The following is a 17,117-nucleotide window of genomic DNA, read 5'->3' as shown; positions in this document are numbered from 1 at the left end:
CAATTCATATTTACTCAGATCTATAATTTTATACCTTCATTTCACTTATCGAATAAAAAATCGAAAAGAGTTCATGTTCCGTTGGTTTGACTTAATTTTAGTGTAATAGGGAAGTATATTACTGCGAATGAAGGCAAAAAAATGTTTCACGAATAGCGTGTTAACCACATTTTTTTCGTCATATTTTATGCCCAAAATTAACACTTTCAATTAACAAACACTTTAAAATGTGAACTCTGACTTTTAAATGTCCCGTGGGACCTTGGTCTTTGAGGTATTGACCCGAGTGAAGGTCACTGCACATCGTCTCGATAAGGACAACATTTGCATTAATTTATATGGTAATCCATCAATGCATAAGTAAGTTATAGCGCGGACACGAGCATGTGTACTGATATTAAATGTCTCGTGTGACCTTTTTTACCTTTGAGGTATGGACCCGGGTCAAGGTCACTGCACATCGTCTCAATGAGGAAAACAGTTATACCAAATTATATCGTAATCCATAAATGCATAAGTAAGTTATAGCGCGGACACGAGCATGTGTACTGATATTAAAAGTCTCGTGTGACCTTTTTTACCTTTGAGTTATGTACCCGGGTCAAGGTCACTGCACATCGTCTCAATGAGGAAAACAGTTATACCAAATTATATGGTAATCCATCAATGCGTAAGTAAGTTATAGAGCGGACACGAACATGTGTACTGATATTTAAATGTCTCGTATGACCTTGATCTTTGAGGTATTGACCCAGATCAAGTTCACTGCACATCGTCTAAATAAGGACAATATGTGAACCAAGTTATATGGAAATCTATCGATGCAAAAGTAAGTTATAGCCCGGAAACGAGCATGTGTACTCTGACATTTGAATGTCACGTGTGGCCTTGACCTTTGAGGTATGGACCCGGGTCTAGGTCACTGCACATCGTCTCAATGAGGACAGCATTTTTACCAAGTTATATGGTAATCTATCAATGTATAATGAGGTCATAGCCCGGACACAAAATTAACGGACAGACAGACAGGCAGATAGACGACTGACGGACGGACGAAGTGAATATCCTATAATCCCCTCCCCATTCCCGTGGCGGAGAATTACAAAAGGGACATGACGAGAATACATTTTGCATTTATCATATAAGATATATTAACATAATATAATTATATGTAATAATAAAACATCTTATATAATTTGTCGATGCACTGTTCCATTTCAAACGTCGTAAACACACCAAAACAACCAAACACAATACAACCAAACGGCAACACAACCGAACGACATACGGCCAAACGGCAATATAACCAAACGACAATATAGTCAAACGGCAATATAACCAAACGACAATATAGTCAAACGGCAATATAGTTAAACGACAATATAGTCAAACGGCAATATAACCAAACGACAATATAGTCAAACGGCAATACAGCCAAACGGCAATATAACCAAACGACAATATAGTCAAACGGCAATATAGTCAAACGACAATATAGTCAAACGGCAATACAGCCAAACGGCAATATAACCAAACGACAATATTGTCAAACGGCAATACAGCCAAACGGCAATATAACCAAACGACAATATAGTCAAACGACAATACAGCCAAACGGCAATATAACCAAACGACAATATAGTCAAACGGCAACCTAGCCAAACGGCAATATAACCAAACGACAATATAGTCAAACGACAATAGAGTCAAACGGCAATTCAGCCAAACAGCAATACAGCCAAACGTTAATATAACAAAACAAAAATGCAGCCAGACTCCAATATAACCAAACGAAAATATAGACAAACGACAATACAACCATATGTTTTATCTTTAATATCAAACGGTTAATTTCAAGATAGCCAAACCAGCACACTGCTTAACTCAACATGAACAACTAAATTGTATGAACATCTTACAATCCAGAACCATATCCGATACCGTTATATTTACCCTCAGTCTATACATTAACTCGCATATCGGAACGGTTACAGGTACGTGGAGTTTTACCGTGTCAAAACCATCGTGCGGATACGTAATAACGCTATTCACGCTATGCACTTATACGCACGGTAGTTATTGCACGTTGTCATTGACAACATGATACAGAACAGTCAATTCAACCAATACTCTCGTAATTGAAATTATACACTCGCGTTGAAGTGCTCGTGTGAAAATTGGAAAAAAATGGCGGATGCAAACGAGAATGGCGGGTGCAGTAACTATAACGTACAGTCAAAAATCGCTTTGTCGAAGTCGTTTGGACATCGGGAAATACCTCGAGGTAACGAACATTCGACATAACCGGAATACAAACATTGCTAACTATACCCAACACATTATAAGGAATTTCGGTATAACCAGAACATCGAGATAACAGAGTTCGACATAGCGAGTTTCGACTGTTTACAAGTGCAATAACTTGCTTGACAGGTGCATTAACTAATAAAAATATATACATGGACGAGCACAAATATTTCAAACATTAATTATTAACTTTGCATCTTCATCGTCAGTATTTGTAGTATCGAAGTCATCAGACGATAGACGATGTCTATTGTTAAGTTCCACATCACTCTGTAGGTCACCGGGCTTTCCTATGGCGTCAAATAGCCGAGCCCAAAAGTGGGGCTTCACTTTGTTATCATTCCAGTCCAGAAATGTTTTACCCGTAAGTTTCAAAGGTACCTTGCTTTGATCATATTTAATTACAATCAGCACGTCTTTCCTCTGAAAAAGAAACAACAACAACATTTGGTAAATGAGTTAACTAAGTAATACATTTATAAATGCGTCATTTTATTTAGATGCTTAAATAATAACTAAACATTGTAACATCAGAGCAGGTATTCACAAAACATCTTAAGTCGTTTTCTTATATTTTACAGACACATTGATAGAAGTGTATATAGTTGTTTGTCAATTAAAACATGTATATTCAATACTAAAGATGAAGATATAGTATATTTGATACTATTTAGTTATATGATCATATGATCAGTGATATTCTTAACTTAGGAAGTTGACTCAAGGTAAGAAATGACTTAAGATGTTTCGTGAATACCGGTCAAGGCTTTAAAGATAAGTATATAGTGACTGCCTCCAATTAAATTGATTTTTTTTCACGAAATCAAACAAACTTAGCTTAATTTACTTACAGATTTGTATTAACATCACTTTTACCACTACTCAGAAATGTCGATACGATAAAGTCTTCGTACTTTTCGTGTCAATTACACGGTTTGGGTAAAATATATTGGTATCGTATCGTCATACAGTTGAATTCACTTCAATCATTAAATTCGACCAAAAGTACATTGGTAACTTTTGTATTATATTTACCTCACTTTCATGAAACATTACATAACCGTAGACCCATTTCTAATACATGTATTCAATGATTTTTATTGGAGGGTCTAACTGTGGCGGATACGTGGATTAGTGGTAACACACTGGACTGTCAGTCCAGGGGTCATGGGTACGATTCCCCGCCGCATCACTAAAAATAATGCTAATCTTCTTCCGGGAGGGACGTACCTCTAACCAGGGCTACATTCCGTCTGTGCAATATGACTAACAATCTTATCGGAGCACTCGTCGAATGGGCCTTGCCCGAGTGCCAGTATAGTGAGCGTACGCACACACGCCCAACTTATTGTACTTTATTGTAGTTTTTAAGATACTGGGGACAAGATATGGATTTTATCCTGTCGGAAATAGCATAAAGCGCCTTAAAATCTAGTCTGCTAACTAAATCCTACCTGCAGGACCGCTCTCTGGTGAACCTGCTGCAGCTCGAACTGCCCCCACATTGACTTCAGAAAGTTCCCCGACATCAGTACAATGGTCTTCTTACTCTTGTATATAGAATCCATGATGTTCTCCGCTATTGGGAGTCCTACAAAATACCATATCATAAGGCAACATTACTTTTTAGAATTCAACCTGCATTTTATCCAATGGAATTGCAGATCGGAAATCATTATAAGTACAATATGGGTTGGTGCATTTTTTTTAAATTTATTACATTATCATGTTTAACGCATTTGACTTCAATCAATGAAACAAAACGAAACAGAACTATGGTTTGTTAACGAATTAAAATAATATTAGCCTTTGTAAATGTGTGTTTTTTTAATTAATAGCTACATGGCCATAAACTCCCCAGTTCAAAACGCACAAAAAGATCGCTAATATTTTTTTTTTTTTTTATTTGCATGAACCTATGTATTATTCGTGTTTTAAGTAGATATATGGGAACAATGTAACATTCACAGCATACAAATGTCAGGCTATCGTATTACTGTTACCATCACAATAAGTCTAGGGTTTTATCCCTATTTTCTCAGCACTTCAATGATACAGAATACGTATTCAATCAACCACAAGACCCATGTTTGCCTCATTTGTGGGTATAATATGCGCTAACAAGTAAATTGACCAAATTATGGCAGTGAATTAAAACCCTTTTATCCACCATCTAGCTCAGAAATAATTTCTATCTGCGAAATATAATAGGAGTCTCATTTCACATTGGTTTCCACGAACCCATTTGAATAAGATTTAGTCCGCTGCTTAAAGCTGCACTCTCACAGGATGAACGTTTTGACAACTGTTTTTTTATTGTTGTCTTTGAATGAGCCAATATTTGCGAAAATATGTGGTAACCAGTGATATAAAAAGACTGACTAAAGATTAGATCGCAGCCTTTTACATATGTGGACTAAAATTAATGTTTTATGGGTAAAAGCGTTACTAAGGCGTTAAGAAAATTGCACATTTTGGGCGTTTGTCGGACAATTGCGATTTGTTCTATTGTGCGTTATGACTGAATTGAAAGCATTGTTGCAAAAATTAGCTGATCTCGAGACATTCTTTTTTTTAAAAATGCCCCAAAAAGTTAGTCTGTGAGAGTGCAGTTTTAAGAGTGATTGGTGACACCCATTCAGTTTTAATCCGTTAACAAATCATGTTTTCGTTTTCTTTTTAAGCAAAAATACAGCAGATGAAAATTTAGTTGTTCGGTTAGCGCAGTGGTTAGCACACTCGCTTCTTACCAAGGCGACCCGGGTTCGATTCCGGGCTCAACCGGATGTGAGTTTGGTTGTGCTCACCAAGCCGGACATGTGGGTTTCCTCCGGGTACTCCGGGTTCCCACACAACACAAGACAACACTCTCGCGTAAAATCGTGCCAACGAGAGTGATTAATATAATGTTGCAAAACTTGTTTCACAATCGTTGTATAATAAATAAGTTTAAAACCATAAACGAGGTAACGCCTGGAAATCAACGATCGTCAGCGTTAAGATCTTCATTAAAACGGGGCCCTAGGGTGGTATATAATATTGGTCTTAATTGGATCTAAGAACAATGTAGCTAATCGGATTACTCGATATAAATAACAAACATTTACACTGAACGGAGTCAATGATGTATGACCATAAAATTGACTTAAGTCGCGCATTGAATACCAACCTAGACCCAAACAAAATATTTTACAGATATATTTAAAAGTTAATATACCTGGCATAAAATCTTTAAAATCAATGCAGACATTGTATCCCATGGCGTCGAGTTTTGAAAACAGTACATCTTTGGTCCACTTTAAATCATCGCTGCTGTAGGATATAAACACATCGTACTCGATCTTTCTTTCTGGAACTGAAAATAAAAACAAACATAGAATATCATAAAAGCATCTGAGAAATTCATTACATTGAACTTATTTTTAGGTACTTAAAATTGAAAATCTCTTGATGAAAATAGCTATAAACCATTTATCAAAGTCAAATTCAAGTATGTATGTTTGCTAACAGGAATAAGCTAATTAACCCTACTTGACTTAAAAAAGTTTCAGGAAATTGGAGCCAGCAGTTTCTCACGCCTCGTCACATCCGTGACTGCTAAGAATGGCTATGTGTCTAACACTTGATTGTGTATTGATAATGCTTTAAAAAAAGCATCATAATTACTTGATGACGGACTATTTTTGAAAAAATAAATTGAATTCCTACCGTCATATTTGATGTCCGGATCGGGCCAGTCCATCTCATCATATTCTTGTTGTTTCTTCTTATGTCGTAACACCACAAACGCAACAACGCCGACTAACACAGCTACAACTCCTAGCGATGAGCCGATGATGATTTCATTGACCGGAATGTGCTCTACAATGATTTGTTGGCATTTAATTTAACGGGGCACACTATATGTTATAACAGTTTTAGATTGTCGGCTACAGTCTTTAGAAATACAGTCGAAAATCGTCCAACTCTGTTTTTATTGATGTTCTGGCTATGTCGAGCTTTTATCGAATGTCTTGCGATCAATTATACCCTTCATGCTTTTCGGTTATATCGAATGTGCTTTATCTCGAAGTATTTCACGACAACATGTGTACCAACCTATATTGTTCTTAAATTGACAACTATTTATGCCAGTAATATATATCCATATGGCAAATAATTTAAAGGCCTAGTTTAAGACTTCTATTAGTCCCCCCCCCCACCAAATCGGTGTATAGTACACAACCTCTGTGTATTGATCTTAATCAGATTGCATGGTGCCTTCTTATTAGATCTCCAATCTGTGCAGCTTTGTAGGTTTTATTATAATATTGGACCCTAAATGGCCCAAGCCAATTAACCAATATACAGAAAATTGCTCCCTTGGGATTATCATGCCAAACATTGCTTCAACTATGTCTTTAACACAATGTGCATATTGACACTGCTTAAATGAAATATTGAATTAATTATGCAGTTCTCCATTGAATCTTATCCTGTCCAAACATTAAAAAATATCGGAAATTTTCTATCCGAATAAGCATCACTTACTTAACACAGGTTTCGGAGTGGTAACGGATATTGACTTGGAATCGTTTCCTCGTGAATTTATCCCGAAGCAGGTATATGTTCCGTAGTCAAGCGCCTGAAATAAGTCATTTTTAATACATGTACTTTAAATTGTGTTTATTTTACAACGATAGTCATGAAAATAATATTAACTTATAATAAGTATGCTAAGTCACTCTCGTTGACACGATGTTGCGCGAGGGTTTGGTTTTTCTTTGGTGGGGAAACCGGAGAACCTGGAGAAAACCCACTTGTCAAGCTTGGTGACCACTAATCAAATTCATGCACCCAGGCCTTATAGAACTGTCTCCTTTGTTTTTCTTAATCGTTTTTTCTTTCTGGAATACTTTAATACCATAGTGTCTTAAAAGGAGATGTACAGCATAGTGGAATAGTCCATGCGTTAATTTCATGCCAAAATTTCATTGAGAGAATTGCTCCCATTTGTCCAAATAGGTGAATAATTTTTAATTCAGAGTGATTTTTAATAAGAAATGGATAACACACTGGTAAAAAAATGATGAACAAACTGCGAGCGAGAATATCTAGCATTTATGAATTTTAAATGCGATTTAGACGGTTTTTATGCCAGAAATCGAGAAAATCGCTCACCAGAAAAACCTGGTGGAATACTGGAATACAAAATTTCCCAAATCTAGCAACCGGATATGAGCAAAGAAGAATACGCGCTACCGATTGACTTACATGATATCTTTTACACACATTAATAAACGATTTTCATATTAGATGTCATTGAAAACAAGTTATTACATTTGTCGTAATTACTCAAATAGCAAAAGTACTAAAAAAGACATTTGAAGTGATTTTTATGTAGTTGCAGTTAAGTAACAAGGCCTGGCTTTCATTTTAGAAAACACAACATTCCTCAGCAATAGTGTGGTGAATATCGATCGCTTTATGCTGGGATTATGACGTCACCATGGGGAATCTGGGTTTAACCCGCCATATGACGTAAAAACCACACAACAAAGCCAAGACTTCACTGGTGAAAAGGTACCCCCCTCCAAATTGATTCTTGTTCCCACCTGGTATAAATTCATTGTAAGTCCCAATGTATTAGTAGGCATTAACACCATATACAATAGCCAGAGCAGTGGCAGTGTGTGTATACCACGTGATAAATTACGTCATAATTATATGCTACGTCGGAAGGCAATAATTTGCTTAAAATGAAGAATTAAATCAAAGATAACTTTTCTTTTACTACACCATTTTAAATGAAACAAAGGGCAGTCTATGCCGTTTAAAGAGCCCCGCCATCGTTTTGTTACTGGAGTTTGATAAGGTGATTAGTTTCATCAAACCATTCGACAAACCTGTTTCCAAACTTATGTTTTGACAGTGCTCCGTCAGACGGCCGTATTGTGAAATGGTTTGTCGAACTGTTTTAAGAAACTAAACTCTCAATCAAACTCTGGTAAAGACCGAAGGCGTGGCTCCGTAAGAGAATATGCAAAATGTTGCCTTCCGACGTAGCATTTATGACGCAATTTATCACGTGGTATACACACACTGTTTGGGACCACTCTAAATGTCTTTCATCGCAGGGCTGTCTCGCGGCATTGTGGATACAAAAAAAACTTCTTTCGCGAATATCCGATCAACTGGATGGGATAAAACTCCCCTTTTGAATTCAAAACTGTCCTTAAGTCACACTTTTAAGGAGGTGAAGGGATCAAACCACAATGCCACCGTGAAAGGGCGCGGACAGACCTTTATAAACCAAACAACTACAACATGTTTTATTTCACCTCCCACTAGTTTCTGACCTTTTCATTGGATAAGAGAAGTCACATGGTGACCCACTGTTTTTCTATAGTGGGTCAGTAAAGTCAATAGTAAAAAAAAATGGCCGCCATTCATCCATTCTTATATTATAGTTTTAACATGAGCGGTGGTCGATGAAATAAATCAATTATTTGGTCTGTAACTGACCCACTACGAAAAAATGGGGGTGGGGTCTGTGAAATTTATAGGGGGACTCGTCTAACGCCTTCACAGACCCCCCATTTTTTCCGTAGTGGTTCAGTAACAGACCAAATAACTAATAATAGTAGGAATACCCCCATACCTTCACTGAGTCTAGATGCAGGGCGAAGACCTGACTGTTATCGTCTGTTGTGTCTACACCCCACGTGGTATGGATGGTGTCGTTCACTGTCTCACCGTCTTTCAACCACTCAAGGCTGAGCTGGAGCAATCAGTCGAGAGGTTAGTTGACTTGGTTAAAACTAAGGCTTGTCTAACAGTGTGTGTATACCACGTGATGAATTACGTCATATATGCTACGTCGGAAGGCAACATTTTGCATAAAATGAAGACTTAAATCATAGATAACTTTTCTTTAACTACACCATTTTAAATAAAACAAAGGGCAGTTTATGCCACTTAAAGAGCCCCGCCTTCGTTTTATTACCGAAGTTTGATAAGGTGATTAGTTTCCTCAAACACTCCAACAAACCTGTTTCCTTAATAATGTTTTGACAGTGCTCCGTCAGACGGGCGTAAAGTAAAAGGGTTTTTCGAAGTGTTTGAAGAAACTAAACTCTCAATCAAACTCTGGTAAAAGACCGAAGGCGAGGCTCAGTAAGAGGCGTAGACTGTGGAATGTTTCATCTAATATGGTGAAGAAATAGTGAAGTTATTTTTGTTTTAAGTCTTCATTCGAAGCAAAATGTTGCCTTCCGACGTAGCATTTATGACCCAATTTATCACGTGGTATACACACACTGTCTAAGCTGAATATTTAAATCCAAATATGCAATGAACTTGTTTCCTATGTGTAAGATTAACTAATATCGAACATATATTTGAAGTCATTGGAAAAAACTTCCTGGCCAGAATGAACTAAAATGAGAAATCACAAAAGCGGGCGGGGAGTGGGACACATTGGATGAGCAGAAAAATGACAAAGGAACCCGGATTAAAGCTGCACTCTCACAGATATTGCATTTTTACAACTTTTTTTTTTTTTTGTCTTGGAAAGAGCAAATTTTGGGGTAAATATTTGCAAACCAATGATATAAGATTGCTAACAAAAAATCAGATCGTATATTTTCATATTTCCGTTCAAAAAGTCTTGTTTTATGGCTTAATCCGTTACTAACGGTTTAAGAAAAATGCATAAAACATCCATTTTTTTAACTTAAATATAAAAATCTGCGATCAAATATTTTGTCAGCTGTCTTATATAACTGGTTTCCTTGGATATTCGCAAAAAAATTGGCTCGTACCAAGACAAAAAATAAAAAAAGTTGTCAAAACGTTCAATCTGTGAACGTGCAGCTTTAATGCATGAGTGACTGCATCATTTTGAAATTCTCGGCTAAAATGTACAAGGGAGACCATATAAGGTTGACTGCACACAAATTGTTATGCCCTATCATTATAAAATTATGGGCTTAAATATAATATTAACTAGTTAGCTTATTTACCCTCTCCATTGGGTAAGACCGATTCAACCAGCCGGGAAATGACAAATGAGAAGATAATCGAGTAGGTGACTGCGTATTACAAATAAATGTGCCCTATCAGTATATACTACAATAATTACAATTCTAGGCGAAAATGTAATATTTAGCAGTTGGCTTCTTTACTCTCGCTATCAGGTTAGACCCATTTCGTGAGCAGAGAAACGAAAAGGGAGACGATCATCGCATGTGTGACTGCTTACAAGAGTTATGCCATATCATAATTCAATTCTAAACTTAAATGTCAAAGAATAAAGAATTATTCATCGAAAAGCAACATTGCAAGCTCCTAAGACACTTCTTTGCTTATTACAAGCATAGTATCATAGACAGTTACATATATATTATTTATATGATATTCACGACTTATGTGCGCAATGAAAACGGACCCATATACACGTATATCACGCCTCTAACATAAATGACGCAACGTCATTGGTCCAGGAATGGTCACGCGGTGACCCCATATTTTTCCATATTGGGTCAGCAATCTAAATCGTACCAAAATGGCGTCTATTTTCCGATTCCGATGAATTAATGAAACATGTAAACATGTTAACAGATTGTCGACGTGATACACACGGTACGGGGTTAGTAGGTGACCCGATATGGGATATACGTGGCGCAGGAAACAATATTCGGGCTCGAGCTTCGTTCTCACCCGATATGGTTTCTTTTGCCCCGTATATCCATTATCGGGTCACCTACTGACCCCGTAACTTATAAGCCATTTTGTTGCAGACTGGACTAGGCAGTTCATCACCATCACAATACAAACTACTTTTGTAATTGATTTACACGAATTTATAGCTTGTGTGCCGTTTTCTTTACTCGATATTTAAATGTATTCAACTTATATTTGAGATATCTACACATTTAAATAAAACTTACATCCATCAGCGCCGAAGAAGATCCGCCAACATCAAATGTACAACTGATATTGATGACGTCACCGATGTTTGCGTACACAATTGACGTATTGGGTTTAAGCTGAACAACTCGTGGTTTTGTCTCTTGTGTTCGAGCTGCAACAAACACGGTCAATTGTTTTGCACTTTAAAATATGGTTATATAAACTGTACTTGTGTTGTACATACATTTAGTGACATACCAGATACATTTGACTTTTAACCAAACACTCGAACTTAGGCCTAACAAAAAATACATTTGGTTCGGGTTACCCAACCCTACCTACGAAATAGGCGCCGATTCTACCGTTTTTATAGTCAGTTTGAAAAAAAATGAAAAACTAAAAAAAATTAATTGCTTTTCAATATGTAGTTTAAACTTTAAATGCTTATACAGAAGATAACTTAGATAACACCATTCTCCAATGATGAAAATGATAATCTTATATAAAGTCTAATAAAAAAAAAGCCTACCTACCCTACCTGTTTTTGAAAAGGATGTAACCCTAACCAAACATTTGTTTTGGCCTTAGTTGTATATATGTGTAGGAAGACGTTGTCCCGTTAGTGTTACAGTAGATCAAGTATCTAATTACCTACTTTCAAAGGAGTCAACTGGATGTAACTAAAGCAAAGTTTAAAAACACTAATATCTGTGACTCTCTAACTTATGCCATGGATGATATTTCAATAAGATTACTATGGGAAAGACTTTACTAATGATGTTAGAACCATTTGCTTTTGTATACTCTATACAATTATCATTGTTGTAAATACCGATCATGTTCAAAGAAAAAAAAGCAATAAAATTTGTTTTAAGCAAATCAATAAGATTCCTTAGTCATAAGCTTTACGCTGCTTAAGAGCTTAAGAGTGCTCGGGCTGCCCGTAATGTAACTCTTTTATTTACAGTGTATTGAGCATAAGAAAACATGTCTATCAGTCATAAAAACATTATTTTTTATTGAGAATTTTCCACACAACGGAAGTACATATGACGCAATGGTGACGTCATACCTAATACAAGCATTCTACCTGCAATAAGTATTTCTCCACCATGGCTGATGTTCCCCGCTGTGTTGAAAGCCGAACATCTGTAGTGCCCCGTTTGTATGTGTTTGGGTAACGTCAACGTCAACGTGGAATTCCCATCACCGAACACGTACCTGGTTACTCGTTAAGGTGAAACATATTCCGTAATAAAATAGTTAGTATTATGCACCAGTCAATTGTTACCACGCCCCCACGCCCCCAGGTCCGTGGAATAGCCGGACTTTGACTTTTGGTCCAGCCGACCCCGGATAAAATCCCCGCCCTGCGGGAACGAACTGATGGTTTAACCCCGGCCAAATGCCCCCGCACCCCAGAGACTCTATATGTGGCCCAATCTCCGCTAAATTTGGCGCTATGACAAAACCACCGCTGCCAACCGGCCCTGCGGGGGCACCTGGAAAGTAAAAACACGGCCTTTTCCCCGGCTATCCCCGGTATACCCCCGGACCTGGGGACCGTGGTTACAATTGACTGGTGCATTATCACATTGTATGCACGCCGTTAATACGTGTAATTTTCATCTATAACTTAGTACATGTGTAGGTAAGAGTTTATTAAGTTATTTTCTTCGTAAATTATGACCTAAGGGAGCGGAGCGTAGAGAACCGACCGTGGTTTCTTATTCACTTAGAAATTACTGTATAAATTCCAACCGACTTAGTGTTAGCCCGTCCCAGATTGCATCATAAAATTATGCCGTGCACCAGTCAAAAGTATGACTCCAACCAAGATATTGTGACGTCACGTTGGCACTGAAACTGCGCCTTCGAATATGAATAAAGGCCTGGCTATATGCACATGGATGATAATAAAGAATTTAGTTAATCATGATTAGTCGTCTTCAGAAATAAGTAAAGATTCTTCACAAATAAGAACCTAAACATTTTAAAAACATGGCACCCCTGAATAGCTGAAAATGTAGGACACACTTCTTAAAGCGAAATTAAAACTTCTACAGCGACATTTTTTATGTGACTTGGACTGAAGCATTTGTACTGCTCCATTAATTTTGAATACAATATAAAGCAAAGCGTTCCAAAAACCAAGTCATGCAACAGAAATATTTAATCTGATATTGTATTATTTATGTTATGGTATGCTCAATCAAGATTACAGAATTTCCGAAAATTACAGTAAGGATACACGTTTGGCACTGAATTAAGTCGTTGTTCGTCTTTGAACCAGAGCAACTTAACTCCATCGTAAGAGACTAGGGGGCAGTCCAGGAGTATTGGGGGCCCGTCTTCGTCATAATAATTGCTGTGAGGCCAGGTAGGGGTCTTTGAAAACTTTGGCTGTAGCTGTGATGCTGTAAACAAAAAATATAAGCTTAACAATATGTTACTATATATGATAAATCTCAATTAAACCATGATGATGTTTATTTAAAACAAATAACAGTTTGTTTTTTTCGATTATATACTTAGGCACCAGTCAATTGTAACCACGCTCACCCCCAACCACCCCCAACCCAGGTCCGGCCAATAGCGGGGACTTTGACTTTCGGTCTAGCTAATCCCCGGTAAAATCCCCGCCCTGCAGAGACAAACTGCTGATAAAATCCTTGTCAATTGCTCATTCCCCGCTATTTCGGCGCGAAAACAAAACCACCGCAGTCACTCGACACTGCGGGTTCACCTGAAAGGTAAAAACACGGCCATTTCCCCCGCTATTCCCTGTATACCCCCGGATCTGGGGGGGGGGGGGGGCGTGGTTACAATTGGCTGGTGCATTACATATTGTAGAAGGGAAAATGAGAGTGGATTCAATCGCGTTTAAAACATGGAACACCGAGACATTTAAAGCTGGGCCAAAGTGACTTTAAGGAAAAAAACAACACTTAAGGCTTATCCCGTAGTTTCTTTTGTTTGATGAAAATCAAAATGAGAACATCAATTAACATGCATGATATACAGGCGAACCCCGTCGCTCGAACTCCAAAGGACCACCTAAAATACATCAAGCCTCGGAAAATTCGAGCCAAGCCGGAATGCTAATCATTAGTGTAAAGAAATCGGCTCTTTACATCCATTTCGAGCCAACGAGGAATTCGACCCAAGCGAGTTCGAGCCAACGAGGTTCGACTGTACAATCGAAGCATAATGTGTATATAGTATCTGTATCCTTTATGTATTTTTACACAGTGACTTAACAATACCTAATGTAATCTACTTAAACTCGTAAATGCCATGGTTTTCTGTATCAGCCATTGATGGGTAATTTATTGGATATTATAATTTTAATGTTTATAAAAATATAGAAAACAAAATATATAACTAGTACTGCCCCCTACGTAAATATATTTTTTTTTAATTATCATCTCTGACTGGTACTGTCACCTATGGTAATATAATTCAATATATCAATACTAGCTAGAAGAAAGCTTACCACCTGTGGCGATGCACATATAAAGCACAAGAAATACCGCTGCGGAAGGACTCCTTTCCATTTTGGTTCCGATGGTTTTTGTGTGAAAGGCAACCTTTGATAAGAATACCTGAAAAGTCGATAACATTGAAATGAATACATGCGTTTTAATCTTATCAAAGTATGTTTAATAGCGTGATCCGAGATATAAACGAGTAATATGCGCACACAGTATCATCAGTATGTGTATAAATGTAAACAGAGCATATCATGAACGTCTAATTAAACTTTTAAAAAGTTTTAACATGGTGGCTTTGCTTACATAGGTTTTAGGACAGGTGGGCGATTTAGGACCTTAATAGTACTCACAATATCAACTGAAATCATATGCTTGACACCTATTAAATTAGAACAAGAAATGCTTAACTATTGAAAAAACAATCAAAAGTTGATCGAGTCCCCAAATCCTCTGTTTCACTAAATATTGTCAGGTAATATACACAGGCGGCAGTAACGTTGACAGGACACCCCTCTCCCCCTATTTGTGTTGCCAACCCCCCACCAAAAAATAAATAAATAAATAATAAAATAAATAGAATAATAAAAAATAAATAATAAAAGAAAAATAATAATAAATATTTGAAGACCAAAAGTGATTGGAACATGATCATTTATCACAAAAAAATCTAAATATCAACCAAACATTCCATGACAAAATTGCCAAAATTTTTGATATTACTTTATATTAAAGATATAATCAACGTTACTGCCGCCTGTGAGAATACATACAAACTGAATATCCTTTAAGGCTTTTCCAAGATCAAGGCCCTAAATAGCTCTGTTTACTTTTTGTTTAAACTTTATATACATGTAGTCCATGCGGCGCGAAGGTTATATCAAAGAATTCGTGCTTGTTTGCGATTATATGTATATGTGATATTGCACTTAAGCACCAAATATTGACTTAATTTACCAAAACAATGTTTTAAAATCCATTTGATTGATTTCTTTAAGCTTCACGTGCAAAAAAATAAGTTTCTATTTTAAAACGAAAACTAATATGGAAACAATGTGGAAAGAACGCCTAAATACAATATACCTATAAATTAAAATTATAACAATGATTTAAGAAGAAATGTGCATACCTTAATATAAACTTATCCTCAAAATAAACCTATCCAAATGTGCTTAACCTTATAGAAGGTCGTTAGCCTGTTAAACTGAATAGTTTAAGAGTAAGATACACTTAAGAACGTCCATTGTGGGATATTGGCTAGTACGACCTATTTAATATGGATTTCGGAAAATGCTATGTTTACATTTTTCGATAACGTTCTATATTTAGAATAGCTACATTTAACAGCATAAACCGTGTGAAACACTTTAATATACTACAAAGTAGATCGAGATGGGGAAGCGATACTAATGCAAGTGACATAAAATAAATCGGAGATAGATTATTTTCGGTTTGATTCCTTTTTATGTTTCTTGATGTAAACTGATTTGGAACACAAATTCTATTTATAGTTTGCGCTTCTTTGTTCGCCAATTACCGTTTGAAATTCGAAACTTATTTCTCAAAAAATGGCCAAACGCCTTAATTTGGTAAACAATTAGTCAGTTATTTTTCTGTATACATGCGGTCTACATGGTCGAGGTCAATTGCGTAAGTGACAAAATAGGTCAATGTTTATATTTTGACCCAGGAAGTTCATTGTGCAAGCAATTCACACTTACAAGTACATGTTGTCAATTTTAATTTGTATATACCATATTCATTTTTAGTGTGTTTTTTTAGAAATTGAGAGACAAAATGTATGTACTTACATGTATGATATGTAAATTATGAAGGAAAATAACCAGGTTTATTGTATCACGCTTCCAGCGTAATTATGCATACTATATTATAGGCAAAGTATGGAATGCGACAAAATATATCGTGCATTCACGTGTGCTTTTCCAAAAAATACGCCCGACTTTCTTCTTTCGCTTTGAACCCCGATCATATCAATAAGATACGAATAAAGGGTTCAATTTGAGCAGATGACATTTATTGAACTGACGTTATTTAACAGGGAGCATGTTCCCTCGGAAAACGTGAAAGCCATATGGTGCATTCTGTAGTATTCTGAGGTGCTTTAAGAAGTAATGGAAAATGGACAGTTTTAGGATCATGTAGTCAAGTACGCATACTGCAACTTTGGCTGATGTTTGTTAGTTGTTTGTCAGAATCATGTGGATTTAGCCGCGTACTCGCGTATTTATATTGCAAATTTTATATGTATGCTAAAATACTAAATTGTAAGTTGTATAATATAAACAATTATAAATGTTGGGCAGATTAATAACGTAAAACTATCGTCCGCTCAAAGCGGCACTCTCACAGATTGACTGTTTTGACTTTTCATTACTATTATTTATTTTCTCTTGGAATGAGCAAAGG

The 17,117-nt window shown here is 36.6% G+C and overlaps 1 protein-coding gene across 2 annotated transcripts; it reads right to left on the bottom strand.

Annotated features, from left to right (window-relative positions):
• Window positions 1–1,124: 1,124 nt before the first annotated feature.
• Window positions 1,125–16,543, bottom strand: LOC128240882 (interleukin-1 receptor accessory protein-like). Of its 2 annotated transcripts, none has more exons than XM_052957861.1 (11): window positions 16,502–16,543; window positions 14,696–14,804; window positions 13,451–13,616; window positions 12,290–12,420; window positions 11,238–11,371; window positions 8,948–9,067; window positions 6,838–6,931; window positions 6,016–6,168; window positions 5,525–5,662; window positions 3,762–3,898; window positions 1,125–2,730 (listed from the first exon to the last, which is right to left on the bottom strand). In XM_052957861.1, exons 2-11 carry the CDS (start codon window positions 14,754–14,756, stop codon window positions 2,479–2,481), a joined length of 1,386 nt encoding a protein of 461 aa, XP_052813821.1. In that variant the 5' UTR covers window positions 14,757–14,804; window positions 16,502–16,543; the 3' UTR covers window positions 1,125–2,478. The 2 variants fall into 2 exon arrangements, with proteins under 2 accessions (XP_052813821.1, XP_052813820.1); XM_052957860.1 differs by lacking the exon at window positions 16,502–16,543 and adding an exon at window positions 15,820–15,954.
• Window positions 16,544–17,117: the final 574 nt, after the last annotated feature.

This window comes from Mya arenaria, chromosome 7 (assembly GCF_026914265.1).
Source record: "Mya arenaria isolate MELC-2E11 chromosome 7, ASM2691426v1".
NCBI classification, from domain to species: domain Eukaryota; kingdom Metazoa; phylum Mollusca; class Bivalvia; order Myida; family Myidae; genus Mya; species Mya arenaria.
Note: the sequence above shows the minus strand (reverse complement) of the source record. Positions and strands in the feature narration are given on the sequence as shown.